The 19,221-nt window shown below is 37.6% G+C and overlaps 1 protein-coding gene across 2 annotated transcripts in view; it reads right to left on the reverse strand.

The window, feature by feature from the left end:
* The window catches only part of LOC306856787 (mitochondrial S-adenosylmethionine carrier protein-like), a 58,014-nt gene that overhangs the window by 2,073 nt on the left and 36,720 nt on the right, over nucleotides 1-19,221 (reverse strand). For both annotated transcript variants that reach the window (XM_079396256.1, XM_079396257.1), the window contains exons 6-9: nucleotides 16,334-16,378; nucleotides 10,452-10,521; nucleotides 8,312-8,376; nucleotides 5,328-5,401 (exon numbers count right to left, since the gene is read on the reverse strand). In XM_079396256.1, the coding sequence (XP_079252382.1) occupies nucleotides 5,328-5,401; nucleotides 8,312-8,376; nucleotides 10,452-10,521; nucleotides 16,334-16,378 (254 nt within the window). The remainder of the gene's footprint in view (nucleotides 1-5,327; nucleotides 5,402-8,311; nucleotides 8,377-10,451; nucleotides 10,522-16,333; nucleotides 16,379-19,221) is intronic.

The following is a 19,221-nucleotide window of genomic DNA, read 5'->3' on the forward strand; positions in this document are numbered from 1 at the left end:
TAAAGAACAACACATCATGCCGTGATCTAAAGAAATTCAAGAACAGATGAGAAACAGAATAGTTGAAATGTATCAGTCTGGAAAGGGTTATAAAGCCATTTCTAAGGCTTTGGGACTCCAGCGAATCACGGTCAAGAGCCATTATCCACAAATAGAGAAAACTTGTAACAGAGGTGAACCTTCCCAGGAGTGGCCAGCCTACCAAAATTACTCCAAGAGCGCAATGTCGACTCATCCAGGAGGTCATAAAAGAACCCAGAACAACATCTAAAGAACTGCAGGCCTCACTTGCCTCAATTAAGGTCAGTGTTCATGATTCAACAGTAAGAAAGAGACTGGGCAAAAACAGCATCCATGGAAGAGTTCCAAGGCAAAAGCCATTGCTGACCAAAAAGAACACAAAGGCTCATCTCACATTTGCCAAAAAATATCTTGATTATCCCCCAGACTTTTGGGCAAATATTCTGTGGACTGTTGAGACAAAAGTTGAACTTTTTGGAAGGTGTGTGTCCCGTTACATCTGGTGTAAAACCAACACAGCATTTCATAAAAAGAACATCATACCAACAGTCAAACACGGTGGTGGTTGTGTGATGGTCTGGGGCTGCTTTGCAGCTTCAGGACCTGGATGTCTTGCTATAATTGATGGAACCATGAATTCTGCACTCTATCAGAAAATCCTGAAGGAGAATGTCCGGCCATCAGTTTGTGACCTCAAGCTCAATTGCACTTGGGTTATGCAGCAGGACAATGATCCCAAACACACCAGCAAGTCCACCTCTGAATCTGATTGAGATGCTGTGGCATGACCTTAAACAGTCCTTTCATGCTTGAAAATCCTCCAATGTGGCTGAATTAAAACAATTCTGCAAAGAAGAGTGAGCCAAAATACCTCCACAGCGATGTGAAAGTCTCCCTGCCAGTTATCGCAAACGCTTGATTGCAGTTGTTGCTGCCAAGGGTGGCACAACCAGTTTTTAGATTTAGGGGGCAATTACTTTTTCACATATACTTTTTTTTCCCTTAATAAATGAAATTGTTATTTCAAATTCATATCTTTGTGTAATATTAAAATTAGTTTGATGATCTGAGTCTTTTAAGTGTGACAATATGCAAAACAGGTAGGGGCAAAAAACCTTTTCGTGGCACTGTAAATCATTGATATTTTTATTTCCATTTATATTTTTCATATACCATCTGTCTACAGATTTAGGGGCTTTGCACACAAGACGTTTTTGTATTTCTTTTGTTTTTTTTTAATTGTTGGTTTATGTAAACTTTTATTCAGAACAGGTGACATTAAAAAATACTTAAACCCAATGGTTGTCATACATGTAATTGAATGTACAGCACAAAAATCATCTGATTCCTGATGATTTTCACGGTTCTTTTTACTGAATAAACATACAGAGCAATCAGTATAGTTCAATTCCTGAATGAATGACTCTAATGAGATGGTTCTTTATAGAAAATACACAGCACAATTAGTATAAGCTAGATTCCCAAATGTATGAGTCTTACTAGTCGGTTCTTTTTAGTGAATCTAAACATACAGCACAACCAGTATAGGTCAATTCCCAGATGAATGACTCTTAAGAGCTGATTCTTTTTAGCAGATCAAATACTTGTTTACAACTTACAGTTACTTTAATGATGTGAATGACCGGTTGTTCATTTGACAACTTGTATTTAAAGATTCACAAAATGAGTTCTCTAAGTAATATATTTTAAACCACATTTTTACCACATTTGTGTTTGTTTAGCATAATATAGTTAAGTTCTATTTCTTCCTCGAAAAAGAATCTGACTAAAAGAATCATTATTTGAGTAGGCAAGCAACCGGAATCATTATTAAATCATTATTGACAGCTCTAAGTACAGAAACTAGATAGACACTAGTTGCAACATCAGCTTGGATGTAACTTTGTTAGATGAAATTTACAGAGCAGCATAAAATAAAACATTAGCCATGCTCGATAACACAAGTATTCAGTATTTCTCAGCTGACAGTGTGTTGTTTGACAGATTACGGAGCGTTTGAGCAGGAATGTGCAATGTAGGGGGGGTTGTTGATGTTGGAGAGGTTAGAGGATGCGACAGGCCATGAAAGTACTGTAGTCTCCTAAGGCTCTTTTCCACGCAGCTGCTTTTGGTATAAGCACTGGCCCCTGGGGGCCTCTCCGCATGACTGATGGCCAGATGACATCCACACACATCCCTCAAGCTCCCAGCACATCCCCAACACTCTTTCGCTTTGGCTCCCTTCGCTTCCTTTCTTGTCCTCCTGCACTCGTTTTGTTTCATCTTGCTCAACTTTTCTCAATATTCCTATTTTCAAACTTAGTCCTTTGGTGTGGCACGAAAAGTGGGTGGTCGGAAAGTGGGAGTGGGTTGTATCTAAAATTAGAAATAAGGTCACGAGTGGTGTAACCACTAATACATCAATTTTGTCAACTGCAAAGCTGTACAAGGTGCCAAGCATGTCAGGGATCTCTTGACTATTCCAGGGATTCGCAGAACTCGACGTTTCAGCATGCTTCTGCTGGGATCATGTGTTTTACAGAGAGATGCCATGTCAGAGTGAGATTGTATGTGTGGACCTGTGAGCAAACACACTCATCCTGGAACGAATTAGCAAGGACGCATTCTGACAGGTTGTCTGTGCTGCGTGGGGTTGGGATTTCAAACTATGCACTAAAAGAGAAATGTGAAACCTTGCATGCGTGCTTCTGCAATGGAAACCACGAATATGCGTAACAGGAACTTCATACAACTACTGAAACTTTTTTTTTATGTTTTCTGAAGAAAACTTGAGCACTGCTTGGATGATTACAAATGAGTAAAAATACAGATTTTTTTTTTTTTACAATTAACAGCATAAAAACATACAAAGCAGCCACTGCAGTATAAAGATCATTCACGCGGGAATTACCGGATATGATGTCAGAATTATCATTAGAGATGATGATTTTAACTTGTAAAAACTAATCATGTCATTATAGACCTCATAATTTCAACTTAAAGGCTCACTTGTACCACCAGACCGCTGTAGTTACTTCATAATATTTCTGTTTAATTTTTCGTATAACTGCCTATTGTTAATGACTTAATAATGCAACAATAATCTGAAAATAAAAATCCAATTTGCATACTATCTATCTGAAATTAGAATAAGTGTGTAAATCGTCATATATTGAAACTAGTATCCCAAAGGTACCTAGGTGGTTTGCTATTTATGGTGGAAACTTGGATATTTGGACTCTATTAGAACTACAAACACAAATAAAATATGTCAAAAAACTACAAACATGGTGGATGTGTGAGACATGACTTAAGTAGAAAGGTTAAAGAGAATGTCCACACTGTCATTAAGTAATTACAACATGACGTGAACACACTATAATTCACAAATGACTCGTATTAATAAGATATTTTCTGTAAATCACAAAGTTACAACACGAACAGTGTATTTACTAACAAACTGATTTTCTAACAAATGACCCTTATTAGTCGGTTCTTTTTAAAGATATTTTTTGGGGGCATTTTTGGCATTTATTATGAAAGGCCAGTGGAGATAGGAAGTGAAATGGGAGAGAGAGAGAGAGAGGGGGGCAGGATCGGGAAAGGTTTTCAAGCCAGGATTTGAACTTGGGACACCCATAGCGCAACAGCTTGAATCAGTCTAAAACAACAGTATAATTTACCATATCAGCAGAAAGAGAATTATAAAATACTGCAAATATAGTGTAAGACAAAACAGTTATGAGCACATTGTGACATCACCATCCTACCCAGCCATGATTGGCCATCAGTCAGTGGTGGACGGGTCTAATAACACTGCTATTAATGGCTCTATAAATACTGCATGCTTACCAGAAGCTTACTAAAGTAGATTTCTGATCAGAGGCAGGTCATACACCACTGCAATACTCCAAAGGAAGCAACCTACACTATATCTAACCAAAGCTCCAATTGATTTCAATGCAACTGCAGGTCATTATGAGCTCACTGCAACAAGCTCATTGCAAACATTGCTTGCATTACTCTCTCAGCAGGCTGCTGCATCATCCTGGACTACTTAGCACAGCCGACTCGCTTGCGGACATGGGAGCCGCATGGGTAGTCTGGGTTGGGGAAGCAGCACTTCAAACTTTGAGGAAGGTTAACTCACAAGCGGACAGCAGCCTTGATTGCCGATGTTTGGGTTGGTGTGGTTAGAAGCTCTCCGCAAGAGCTCTGACACACATGGAAGCACTTTTTGGCTTCACTAGTCTGCAATTGGAGCCATTACAGTAATTACAGCTTTAAAGCCGGGCAATTTGTACAAGACATGCAGTAGTGAAACTGCCAGAGTTGTTGCCTTTATGCAAGCATGGCTGAGCCCCTTTGCTTACTCTGTTTTTTTAGCCCTGGCTTCTCTCTGAGTTTTAAATATTGCAATCTGGGAAGGGATTTTAGGAATTCCTTGAAGTCATAGAGTTTAATATGTGTTCTGCCTAAAAAATCTGACAAGTTTTAGATGGAGAGAGGAATGTTTATTATTAGAAGCAAGATTCACGATCACGCATGGGTATTTCTTTGCACAGAACATTAGTGACTTCCAGCTTTTTCTATGGGCTTAGCTTTTTCATGATTTTTCATAATTTTCTTAAAAAAAAGAACAAATCAATAAATAAACAAAAACAACAAAAATTCAATGAAGAGTTTTTGGAAACATGTTTGAAAAACTATGAAAATCAAGAAAAAAATACTTGTATGAATGAACTACAGTTCCATTTAACAATGTAAATTATGTATTCACATATAATCACATGATATTAAAAACTAATGATAAAAAACTATAATAAAAAAATTATTAATTTGTAAATAAATTAATTTATTTATTTGATCAAAGATGCAGCAAAAACAGTATTTATTTTTTCGATTTTTACAATTGAAATGTTTTATATTGACATTTTAAAATGTAATTTATTCCTGTGCTGCAAAGCTGAATATTCAGCAGTCATTACTCCAGTTTTCTTCAGATGCTTCAGAAATAATTCTAATATGTTGACTTGGTGTTAAAGTAACATATTTTTGTGAAAACCATGTTTTTTCCCCCCTCAGGATTCTTTAATCTATAGAAAGTTGAGAAAGAACAGTATTTATTTGTATATGTATATATACTGAACCCAAATGGTAGTGTATATATCCTCCATAATTCATTAAAAAAAAAGTCTTAAGAAACATGGTTGAAAGGGCTTTAAATTGGGCTTAAAATGAATGTAAAAAACAGGTGATTGGGGTATACAATATCAATACTCATACAGTTTTTTTTTTACTCTCACCCAGGTATTCCTCGGCTCCTCCACACCTCATACAAAACCTCTGGGATGTTTCCACTGGCTGTGCTCGTCCCAGCCTGACAAACAGACAAAACACAGTAATAATGATGGATGATCTGTCTTTAAGCTTCCTGTCAAACATGTAAACACACAGTGTTTTCTCTTCCTTTCGATTCTGCTCTGTCCCTGGTATACTCTACCCGTCTCCACCTGTTCAACAGCTCCCCTTTCTAATCTATCTATATTTATAGAAGCTCTCCTACAAACCCACAGCACCATCTTCAAAACAGCCATTTATATCAGGGAACTTTGAAGGAGAGTTAACATAACAACTGTTTTTCATGGGCAAACGGCTCTAATTTTGACGGCTCTATATTTAGACTGGGTTCGTTTTTCATTTTTCAGAGTTTCAGTTGATCAGTTGACTGTACATTGAGCAGCCCAGTGCTCTGCAGTTCCCCACAGGGCTTGGATAACAGCCTGGAGAGTTGGCCAAAACACACAAAGTACAGCAGACCTGCCTGAACATGAGGTCTCAATTTCTTTGATTGGTCAAATGAAGGGGAAAAAAAACACAAGGCAAACTGAAGTGATGACCTGAAGCATGATACATCCAGTAAAACACATCACTCTATCAGCCAAAGGCATGAAGAGACAGGTGTAAAAATGACCCCTCCACTCACACTTCTACTTCTTAAATGGGCCAACGCTTTGTTCAAATGCAAAGTCAACTTCATTTGTCTATTGATCTGCCTGATGACATTTTCTTTTTCTATATATTTTATTACTATATCGTTATTTATAACTTATTGTCTATTCTCTTCATTAATAGGCCTAGTGTCTGCACTATGTCTGTACTTTCTGTACTGGAAGCTCCTGACACCTAGATGAATTTCTTTTGGGAGTAAACACACTTGGCAATAAAGTTCTTTCTGATTCTGATTCATACTGTTCTTTCCTTACATTTCCATACACTCTCTGGCCATTAGAATGAAGCTGTTTGTGATACTGTGCTTTTAAGATTCTGTGTATAAATAGTACTAAAAGTTTGGTCTGAATACCGGTGTAGTCCACACTGTTTAAAGAAACAGTTCACCCAAAAATGAAAACTTAGTCATTCACCCTCAAATCATTCCAAATCGCTTACATTCTTCTGTGGAACACAAAAGAATGCATTCTGAGAAATGTCCCAGGTTCTTTGTTCTTACAATGGAAGCCAAAGGGGTCCAGTGTTGTTTAGTTCTTTTATGTTCCACAGAAAAAGTCTTACAGGTTTGGAATGACTTGAGGGTGAGTAAATGTTGACAGAACTTTCAGGTTCAGTTATACCAAGCTTTTAAGGATGAGCCAAGTTCCAGAATACTATGTTAAGGTGATCAGAGTTGTGATATTATCATGGTCCGAGTCCCTTGAAGTCACCTTTATTCTAATAACGCTTTGTACAATACAGATTGCATAAATTGCAAATACTATTATAAAAAATATTGTACAAATACAGTTTAGTCCATCACTATAGCTCTGTTCAAAACCACCACACTGTCATAGGCAGTTGACTTCTAAGACAGCATCCGAACTGTTATGGAACCTAATACAGCAGGAAACACTCTAAATAAGCAGCAATTAGCAGTTCACAACTGGTTTCTACAGAATTGGTGTTACGGTAGTAGACTGAACACAGAGGATTAATGCACAATGCAGGATGTTTATTGAAAAAACAGGTAATAAACGCAGATGAAGGGGAGTTGACACTTGATACTTGAATCAGATGCAGAAAGGATTTACTGAAAGATGTTATATCTTGCCAGGAACTCGTGAAAGCAGCACACACCCCAGGATGACGGTGGAGACGAAGGACGATGACAGACGGAGGAAGACAGACGATGGAGACACAAGGAACCAACGATGGAGAGGAGCAAGAGGTAAGTAGTCTTACAGGTAAGTCGCAGCAAAGCGATATGAGAGTCCACATTGTGTAAGGGAGATCCGACAACTGCCTGGAATGGGGTGTGTATTTAAGTAGTGCTGGGGTGATTAGGTGCTGATGAGGTGCATGTGGCTTGAATTACTAATCAGGTGCTTCCAGGTGAGGGCGTGCCTTGTGATTAGAGAGGGACAGACTCGTAACAGTTGGGCTTATTATTGGGAGACTTTACTTTTGGAGACAGTGTAACAGTAAAGTCGTATCATTACAGCCTTGACAATGAATTTCTGTTAATCACTGTTTGTGGATACCATAGAAATAAATGAGAAGTGCATGTGGTAAACTGAATCCTACCCACTGCAAAATTGTTTTTGCAATAGCAAAAAAAGAAAAGAAAAAAAGAGCATTTTTTTTTTCAGTTTAAAAAAATAGATAAATCAAAAGCAAATGTTTAACAAATATTGAAGATTAGCCAATGGGCTGTAAATTTATTACCGTAAATCATAAGCTGTTTCCCCACAAAAACAGTTTATTAAGCGTAATAAAGCCTCTCCTCCATTGACATACAATGCAAGAAATTGCTTTGGACTGCTTTCCCTGTAACATGTGATGCTGCCTTAGAATTCTACCAAAATTAGACAGAATTTGAAGTGGCTTATAGCTTTTGGACAGCCTTTGTGTCAAGCTTAAAATGCTGCCTAGGTTTTGGAATTGAGCATCTGCAACAGATACCAAGTCTGCAGCTCTAAAGCGCAGTTCCGTTCCAGTCCAAAGACAACTGGAAATTACTCTTAAATATACAAACGACTTCTGACATCTAACATGAACAGCTCTGTCTGTTTTTAGTCTCAATTGGACAGCAGACAGTAAGAGGACCACATTTGTGCGTCAGTTGTGTCCCTGGATGAACCTGCGATTGGATCAAGATGCGTGTCTACTGATGCTTTTTCTTCACTCTCTCTCTCTTCTGTTGATTTTGTCTACATTAGGGCCTATGTTTGTTCACCTTGCACTCCATCTGGGAGGCATCAGGAGACAGATTTAAACAACAGTTTCAAAGTCTCACCTTAGCCAACATTATCCAAGTCTTCGCAACATCTAGCGGAGTCGTGACGAACGCTGCTACTCCACCTGGAAAGAGATGCGTTGTGCATATGTATCAGCACACAAACACAAACAAGCACTAATTACAGTGATAATCATATTATAATTACCACCGAGCATAAATGTAAATATGTGGCATGATATCAGCCCTGATCACCCGATGGAAACGCTCTGGAGAAAAAGCGCAAACGCAGATGAATTTTTCAAACTAGCCTGGCAATGTCAAGCACTCGTAAACACTCATGCACATTCATAAACTTGCTTTGGAGTGAATGAGAACAGAAAGCGGTTATCTCTCCTCACTAATAGCGGTAGGACAAACAACAGCATCGAGCTTTAAACACGCTCTCACCAATGCTTGAATAAACAAGCTCTCCCATATTGCCTGATTTCACTTGATTAACCAACAATTAAAAGCTGCCCATGTCTTCAGAGAAATGTTCTACGTACAGGCTGTCGATTACCACAGAACAGAATTTCGACTCGTAAAAACAAGCAAAAAAATTAATAAATACAAATTTTGGTTGTAAAAACAAGAATCCAAGAATCACATGTACAGAAATACATTTTATAATTTCATTTCTTTCTTTTGTGCCTATTCTACACAATTTTCCCACGAACAAATGACATTCAAAAGCATCTGCTAAATAAATAAATTTATAATATATTATTTATAATAGGATATACACTGCCCTCCAAAAGTTTGGAAACACCCCTGGCAAAGTGTGGTTTTGGACGATATCAGCATAAATCCTTATCATTTTATGGTGCAAATACATTAAAGTAACTTGACATTATCATTGAAGACCAGCAATAAAACATAATAATGGCAATATATACATGTCAAAGTCAGACATGCCCCTTTGCCAGCTGTGATGCCTGGCTACTGGTTTAAACTTGCCCAGGTTTTTAAAAGATTTTGGGGTCGTTAATAGCTTCAACAACTGATTGCCAATTCAAAGTCAATATTTGAATAAACTGACAGCTCAGAAACCTAGATTATGCAGAGCTGTAATAGCTGCTAATGGTGGATATTTTGATGAATCGAAAATTTAAGTTTTTTTCTATGTATATGTAATAACTGTTTATGAAATAAAATGTTTTCGTAGTTTGTGTTGTCCCAAAATTATCACAAATTAAAAAGGATTCATGCCAATATTGTCCAAAACCCCACTTTTCTAGGGCGTTTTCAAACTTTTGGAGGGCAGTGTATCTGTGTACAGACAAAGTAAGCAATTCTAGTGCATTACTTTCATGCTAACCCACATAATGCTTACCCTTCATGGCTATGCTTTCAAAGTAGTCTATTTTAACATTTATCCTTTTATACTTGTACTAAACCCAGAACACGAAGGACACAATAGTGGAGATAGAGAGAGAGAGAGAGAAAAAATACTTCTTCTCATTTGTACCCTTGAGGCTTGCAGCTGTAGCAACTGTGACCATACAATGCGTCACAATTCACATTTGTTTGTGTGAGATTTCACAATGACGCTATCAACCGCAATCCACCTAAAGCAATGCATCTGTGCAAAAGCAGCACATGTGCACAGACAACTCGAATCCCAAGATCACTCTCCGGGTTATCCCAAGATCACTCTCCAGGTAGCCATGTTATTTCCCCTCTGGGTGAAGCATCCTCGTCCCTTTATTGTGTCCCAGTACCTGATGAGTGATCACTTAGGGCGGAGATGTTTTCCAAAATGGCATCTGGGGAGTTAGACAGCTGCAAAGGACCCTGGGCCAGACTTGAGCTCCCTCAGGATAAAGCTGGACACTGGATCTAGTTTGTAAACTCAATGACTGCTGAAAACAGCTACAAAAGTTAACCGAAAATCTGATGAAGGTGCAACAAAAGGTCAATGTGGTACACTTTCTCTACTGACTCTCCACCTCTAATTGGTTGTTTCTGTCCCTCTCTGTCGGTGCACACCAGCTGGTGAACAACCTGATGTGACCATCTTGACCCATGTGGAATTAAACAGGAATGCGGCTGGTTAAAGTTTGGATATTCCTGGCGTTGGACCCCATCCCAACTCCCTATCTCTCGTTCTCCCTCACTCTCTTTCCCAGACCTCTGCGCAGAGGCTAATCCCACACACCTGCAAGAGCTCCACACACTGCTGCCTGCCAAGAGTCCAGCCTTCCCCTCTGCCTCCTCCACCACACGGCCTACACCGAAAAAGAGAGAGAGAAAATTTTGGATTATTAGATTTTTCAGTCATTAAAAAAAAAAGAACACGAAGCCATTGGATTTACATGTATGGAAACAGCTATCCTTATTCCCACATCTCCAGAATGATATCAGAGTCTCATTTTCCCTACAAGGAACAGTGACAAAATCAGAATCTTGAACATCCCTAACTTTTACAGCTCAGCGCTACAGGTTTTCCAAGAGACAAGGGGAAAACAATATTGCGCTTTGATGAGATGTCCGGCACTCGTCACCACAGAGAAGACTGAGTTATGTTATTTTGATTAAAAATGACGAGGTAAAAACATATGCAGGGATGAACTGTTAACACTATCGGATGATAAGAGAATTAAGTTGGTTATTAATGACAATAACTCTGTTACACTAATACTGTAATTAAACTGAACTGAATCAACATTAAAGTGACTTGAGTTGAATAATGACCCTATTGCCTTCACTAAAACCTGCCTAAGCTGGTTTAACTGGTACTCCAGCCTGGTCATAGCTGGTTCGAGGCTGGTTTTAGAGGAGTTTTGACCACGTCTTTAGCTGGTTAGGCTGGGAGACCAACTGACCAAAGCTAAAACCAGCTTGACAAGCTTAGCCAAGATAAAACCAGTTGCTTTCAGCTTAACCATCTAAAGCTGGTTTTAGCTTTTTTTCAGATCTATGTAGAGCTGCTTTACAGCTTAAATTTAATTTGTTTCATAATTGATGCCTTTCATAACATTATATATAACACTTATTTTTCAGCTTTATTAATGTGAAGCTGCTTTGAAACTATCTGCATTTTATAAAGCGCTATATAATAAATGTGACTTGACTTCCACAGCTCAGCACTATTGTACACACATGCTAACTCAATCAATCCCTGGAAAACACATTGTCTTTCATGCTGGTTCCGGGTTTTCCAAGAAACGAGGGGAAAACGGTATCGTGGTTTGATGAGAGTCACAGATGGAAGATTATGATGAGCACAACGTTTCTGGGGAAGACACTAGTGCTGGCTAAGACATTAGATCTGCTTTTTCATCTGCTGTTCTATCTACTAAAGAAGCATCCTAACTGAAAGAAAATAACAGAAAATCACTCAAGCGCAGCTAAAAAGATACAACTTTGTATGCCACATGAGGAGCACTCAATATAAACAACTAAGTTTGATGTTAGCATGTTGCTAAGCTAACAAACAAAGTCTGTTAAGTGTAACAGTACACCGCACACAAAACAGGTGAAATAAAGGTGAAATAGTTCATTTGTATTTCATTTTATTTAAAATAATATCAGTATTTCTTGGTGTTAAACAAAACATAAGCACATGTATATCAACATTTCTTACTATGCTACCGCTTAAAAGTTTGGGGTAAATACACATTATTTAATATTTTAATGTTTTTGAAAGAAGTCTCTTATGCTCACCAAGAATGAGTTTATTTATTGGATCAAAAATACAGTTAAAACTGTAACATTGTGAAATATTGCAAAACTATTTTCTGTTTTTTTTTCTCGTCATATGATTCTTCAGAAATTATAATGCTGAAAAAAATAATTGTTTTCAGCGTTTTTTATGGATTCTTTAAATGGAAAGCTCAAAAGAACATTTGTCTAAAATAGAAATCTTTTGTAAAATAACATTTTTTAAATTAAATAACTTGTTTAAAAAAAAAAAAAAATCTTCCTGACCCTAAACTTTTGAATAGTAGTGTATCTGCCATCTTGGATAAAATGTTTTGGCTTATGTTTTGCTATAAACAGACAACACACTCGGTTTTGGAACACATTTTGTGTTGACGAGTCGTCTGTACGCAGCTACAGGTGTGATCTGTTGCCTCAGGTAAAGACAGGTCTGACAGGATTTCAGTCAGCTGCACAATTTGTACTCATTTTAGGATGGCTAATTGTTGTTTGAGTTCAGAGTATTTAAAGAGGTGAAACAGGAGGGGACGAATGTGATAAATTCAAGACAAATGTGAGTGTGTGAGGACTGTTATAGAAAGGAGGAGGGAGTTTCAGTGACTTCACGTGTTTGTTGGTTTTGTGTTGTGCTTGGTGGGAGTCATTATGCAGCCAGGCTGCAGATAATTGCTGGAGTTTTCCTACGGCCTTAGACCAGGAGCATCTGATGGCTAAGAAAGGAAAACAATTGAAGCACAGCATGAAGTGATTATGAATGATCCCCTCCAGCTCTGTGCACAAGAACACACACACAAACGCTCTCTTCATCAGTACATCATGTGCGTTTCATTAGCTGTCAGATTAAGGAAGAGACTTTGTTTTCGAGTTCAAAGAGCTTGTACTGGAGAACATCATTTATCCCTGTCACACTCATTAAAAACAAACTGGAAGCAAGTTCACCTCAAAACAAACTCACTGACCACAGCTCTACATACTAGGACATACCTGACATGAACTACATTTAACACCAAGACAGGTGTTACATTCAGCTGAAATTATATTTTATCATCAAAATGACATGAAATGACTCATAACATGATGTTGCGGTCCTAATATGTCAGAATGCCCTTATAATGCATTGCAAGTATGTGTTGCATTCTCAAAGTTGCAGTCTCGTATGGACACTATATTGGACATAAACTGTCTTATCCTACAGTCAGTTTATTCTTTATGTCAAGTACTGTCATGAAAGTGAAACAGCTTGATGAAGTTCTATATAAACTGATGCAAAAATGTGTAATTGAAAAATATATATTTTTTTATTTTAGTTTGTCATGTAATGTTCATTCATTTTAGACAGTTTTATTTGATTAAGAATACAGTAAAAATAACAATATTGTAAAAATATTATTAATTAATGAATTAATTGAATTGAACTTTTTAAATACATTTTAATGTGTAATTTTTTCTTGTGACTGAAGACTGAAGTAATGGCTGCTGCAAATTCAGCTTTGCCATCACAGGAATTAATAAAAAAAACAAAAAACATTTCAATCATTTAAATTGCATGACTTAAATAATAATTATTAATAAATGTAATTAATAATAATTAATTAAAACTAATAATGAAAACATATGCATGAATGAAATGTTCAAAATAAGACAAATTACATGCATTTAAAAAATTGATAGAGTGAATTTTGATGTCAAATCTGTCTTTGTCAACAACAATACGTTTTCTCACATTCGAATCAAAATGAACCAAAAACTGAAATGAATGAATCTTAAAATGTCTGTTGTTCAGATAACGACTTTCGCCTTTGTGTGTGTATGTGTGTGTGTGTGTGTGTTTTGAGTTTGTTTTACCATTGAAAGGTCGAGAATGGAGCAGGTGGGCTCCTTTCATGTGGAAAGATGGGGAGCTTGATAAACTGACATGGTCAGGGTGGGTAGTAAGGTTTAATAAAGGACTGTGAGAAGCTGGCAGCCTTGTGTGACAGGAAGAGTGTGTTTAATATGATTCTGGCAGCCACTGATGATATGCGAGTAAAGGCGCAGTGTGAGAGGATTTCTAGAGGTTAAACGCGCTTAGAGCAGAAGCAAGCAGTGGATGAGGACAGAGTTGCAGGTAGTTGTGAAATATTTTTGGCCTAAATGGGAAATGAGGTGGTTTAGGGGTAAAGAAAGGGCCTGATTTGCATGATCATTCCAACTGGTATGTTAAACCCACAGCTGCTGAGTCCATGTAGCTTGAACTTTTCATTTGAGAGTAAGTATAATAAAGTCTGACTCGCCTAACTCTTTTATTTAACCCAGGGCATATCTGAGATCAATTAAAAAAAAAAAAACATTTATGTGGACAAATGGTCCTTTTTCTAACCATACTACACTCAGTATAATATTTATTTACTATAGTCTTTTCCGGAACACACCACCCTGACCAGGCATTACTCCAAATGTACGCTTCAGCTTCAATTACTCAAAACAAACTAAGACTCACTCGTGACACACTTGCACTTAATCATGGGAATAAGTTTGATCCACTGACACATAAATGTCGAGTTGAGTGGGCACGGTGGGAAATGAATGGCCGGCTGATGTAATGACACAGCTGCTCAGTGGTTTTGTAACAGAGCAGCACTGAGTTTAGGGGATTGTTGGTAGACAAACTTTGGGAATTGTGGGATACGCTGGAGAGAACAGATGGTTTACTGCGGCCTGCCGCTCAGATGCCGGGGCTTAAGATATTTTTTGGTGCGAATGACTTGAGAACTGGTTTGGTGATACTTGGGATTTGATTTCTGGCTTGTGTGCGGCCCAACACAAAACATGCACAAAGTACTGTTCATCAAACTCTTTTAATTCAAAAAAGCAAAGAAAATCTTGATATGGACCCTCATTTTTGTGCTTTTGAGAGACTTTGTGTGTAGTAATATAGCATGTAGGACACTTAGTTCTGTATCTCTTCCACTGCTTTACACTCTATTATTACAACAATTCAGCTGCTTGAAGATATCTGAATGTGACAAGCAGAAAATATACACACGTGAAGTAGTAAGGATGACAGTTTAAAATAAGTGTGCAACGGTTCAAATTTGTCAGTTAGAAAAATACTTTGTATTTCACTATTTATGGAAGACTCAAGGCCTGCTCACACCAATGATGATAGCTATAAAGTTTTAATAATCACTCTAATTCTATGAGAATAAAGAAGTCCACACTGCTGCTATAATGTCAACATTTACTCACCTTCATATCATTCCAAAATCGAATGATTTTCTGTCTTCAAAATTTCTTCTTCTGTGTTCTACAGAACAATGTTGAAAAAAAAAACTATTCTAAAAATATCTTGTGTTTACATTCCACATGAGAACACAAGTCATACAGGTTTGAAAAGACATTAACTGTTGACAGAATTTTCATTTTTAGGTGAGCCGTTCCTTTAATATTTAATTTTTTTGGCACTCTTACGCTTTCATAGCCAAGAATATAAAACCACTGAATTTCAATTCTAATCCACTGGTATTGTACTAGGTCACTCCTTAATGTCCAAAACAGAGTCCAGAATAAAAACCAGTAGCTGAATTAACCTTACCAGCACAATACTTTTTTGTCATTTGTCTCACAAAAATTTGCTTCCAGGGTTATTTAAAATCAAATACACATTTGAAAGAATGTAGAGTGCTTGAAAATAACCAATGAAGCGAGAGCAGCCATTTAAAACCAACACTGGCATCTCATACCATTGTCTAATCTACGCTTTCTTGCTTTTCAAAGCCATGCACTTTTGAAAGAGAGTTTAGCAAAGACTCTCACATTCCAACGGTTCCACACAAATGGCCAGAGAGGCTGAAAACATGGAAGAATGAAGGAGTAAGAAAATGCCTCACAAAGAGGCGGCCATGAATGACACTCCTTATTACGCCGCGAGGATCGTGGTTAACGCTCGCCCACAGCTGCACGTGCTATTGCCCTCCGATGCCTCTCCTTCTCCGCTTCGCTCCGGTCGCTAGGCCAAGAGCGCTAATGGAATTTTCTGCTCTCGCCCTGGAGACATGATGTCACCCTCACAAACCTTTTTTTTTTGGAAGAAAAACGACTTTTATGTGGCCCAGACCAGACAATGAAGAAGGAAATGGACAGTTGGTTAAGACACAAAGCTTGCAAGAAATTACGATTCCGCTTATAACCACCGGTGAGGGCGACCAATAAAATACAGCATCATTTTGAGAACACCTAAAAAGAGAGTTATTAACAGATATCGAGGCAATGTGTGTGGAGATTGAGGTGTAAATGTGTCAGACCATTACCAGGCCATAATTCCTATATTGGAGAGAAATTATGCGGCCAAATTAGATCGAATTGAGAGCAAGTGAGAGAAAAAAATTGGATTCATACCTTTAGGTACTCCCAGAGTGGAAACTGCACCAGCGAGAATGGAATCTGAAATGAAAAGATATAAAAAAAGATATAATATAGGCTAGATCAGAAAAACAGGAATAGTTCACCTAACAAAAGAAAAAAAAAGAAAATTGTCGTTTATTCGCCCTCATGTTATTCTGTGACTTTTCTGTCTTTTGAAGAATATACTAGCTGCTCTTTTCTACATAATGAAAGTGAATGGAGATCCAGGCTGTCAAGTTTCAAAATTATAAAAATATTATCTTTCAGCCCCAAAAAATAAAAAATAAAAAAATAAAAAATAAAGCTTAAAATCACATTAAGGAAAATAAATCATAATAGAATTTTTGCGATCTAATAAAGCTCTCAAGAATGGATACAAGGTCTGTCATAAAATGACAGATTACACAGTTTGAGAAAAAAAAAAACTTTTGACATTTAATGAAAAACCTCCTTTAGAGCAACCAAAATAATGCCATCATGATGTTCACTGGGGTAAAAGATAAATCTCTTAGCGCTTTCGTCTTCTGTAAAAGAAAATGGATGACTTGTGGCAACATGTTCAACCACAAGCACTGGCATGTGTCAAACTGTTTTAATACTGATGTCTGCACGTCTGGAAGTCTGAGGTATAAGAGTGAGAGAGAGTGTGTGAAAGACAGAGAGAGAGATGATAAATAAATGAAGAGTCTGTGGTCAGAGAGAAAAAAAGACAGAGAGAGCACAAAAGAGAGAGAGGTGGCAGAAATCTTCCTCTTCACCCAATCAGACGCAGTGGAGCTAAAAGAGAGGAAATCGATGGCACTGCTGAACAGTGAGCTGACAAAATCCCCAAATCTTGAGAGAGACAGAGACAGCGAGAGAGGAAAAACAGAGATCCAGAGACCCAGACGGCGATTCGCAGTGACAAAGTGGAAGTCATCCATTTTGAATGAGAGTAGCTGACTTGATGCGGTATGAGAGAGAATTGATACAACAAATACTTTATGGTTACTGGGGTGTTGCCAGGTATTTTCTAAAGTGTTCAGAGTGGTTGCTAGGGTGTTGCCAGGTAGCTTAATAAATTTCTATGGCCCTATGGAATATGTTTTATTTATTTATTTTTTTTCCATTTTTTATTTTTTTTTAACCAAATTCTGTTTTCCATTCATTTTCTGCATTCCATTTTAATAGTTTTATTAAATATTAACAATCAAAAGCATCTCAAATTAATTGATTTTATTTTAAAAATACAAATTTATTATTATTTTATTTTTTATTTAAGAAATACCGTGTTGTGTACTTATATCTTTCTGCTAAATAAATTCTGGTAAATAATACTTTTTTGGTAAATATCCCTTTAAAAAATAATGTTTTAATAATTTTATTAGTAGTAGTAGTTCTATAATTACATTAAGTAATATTTCTATGACTACTAATACTAACATTTATATTAATATTGTTAAGGTTTCTTATTTTGATGGGTTGCGTGGGTGCTGCGAAGACCTTTACGTTTCTGTTTGTATATGATATGATGTTAGATTTACGCAAAACAAAAGCGACTCTCAGATCATTTCTACAGATGTTCATGTGTTCATGTATTGAGGCGGCAGAGGCTGAAAACACTGCGAGCGTCACGCACGCTTCAATATGTGTGTATGCAGTTGGTAAAGATTGACTGTTAGGGGGTTGCCAAGTCAAGTTTTGAACTGAATGCAGTTATTGTGTTTGTTAGACACTAAACAACCAAGCACTTTAAAAAACAGCCGCCAAATCAGTTTCAATTAACAAATTATTCATTTTCATAACACACGAGTTCAATTCTGACATTCTGAATGAAAAATTCCAAGTATGAGTAATACTGCTGCTTATACATTTCCATAATCTGCACTTTTTTTCCACATCATACTGAACATCAGGTCAGTTTAAGAACCCCTGAGCTCAATCCAAAACTCTTTATTGGAAACAACTCTTTGGACAATCTGAGCGTAATCTAATACAGTAAAAAAAGGCTGACTATGAATACAAAGCCCTCATTGGCTTGACTTGGAAACACTTTCAAAAGATTTGACAAATATTAGCATAGCGAACACAATGAAGCAGCACTGCATGGGCATCATGCACATTGCCAAATGTCCCGCACCTCATGATTTCAAAACAAAGAACAGATTGGTGCAATGTGACCCGACGCTGGGACGTGTGTATGTATTTGTGCATTTTTTTCCAAAAACTAAATCAGCCACCTGTCTTTTATTACCAACGTGATAAATTCAGCATCTCCATGCTCAGGAGAAACGCTTAGAGGAATCTGCAAACAGAAACGAAGCACAGCTGATTTATGCGTAAGTTTAACATTTCTGGCAGAGACGGGGCGCCTGAGCAACACAGATGGTCAGATTTATATTGATAAGGCCATAATGGTTGACAAGAGAGAGGGGATGACTGATATGGAAAGACAGAAGGATGGAAAGCAGGTTTTTGACCAAAGGCCAAAAGGCTTCTTCACAGGACGAGACGGTCCAGTGAATGACGGCACATGTGCGGTCTGACTGCTGACCAGCTGTAGCAATATATGTTTAAGCACATTAGTATTACACTTCTGCCCTGGAGTGCATTTGTAATGTTAGTCAAGGTAGAGTGTGTGGCTCTGTCAATTTGGAGACAACAGACAAACAACAACACACTGATGTGCATCAAACACTCTGCTGTTCGTGTCGATATCACCGGGTGTAACTGTCAGGTACGTTATCACTGAGAGATAGGGCTAGCTGCTTGTTTGTGACGGGTTACCCGTGGGAATATTAGTATTCTGCAGTGCTCTTCACTGTCAGGATCCTGGCCACCAGTGTGATATCTAGTGTGAAAACAGATGTCAAAATGCATTTAAATGAAGCTTGATTGGACTG

The sequence above is a fragment of the Barbus barbus genome (assembly GCF_936440315.1).
Source record: "Barbus barbus genome assembly, chromosome: 37".
Lineage (NCBI taxonomy): Eukaryota > Metazoa > Chordata > Actinopteri > Cypriniformes > Cyprinidae > Barbus > Barbus barbus.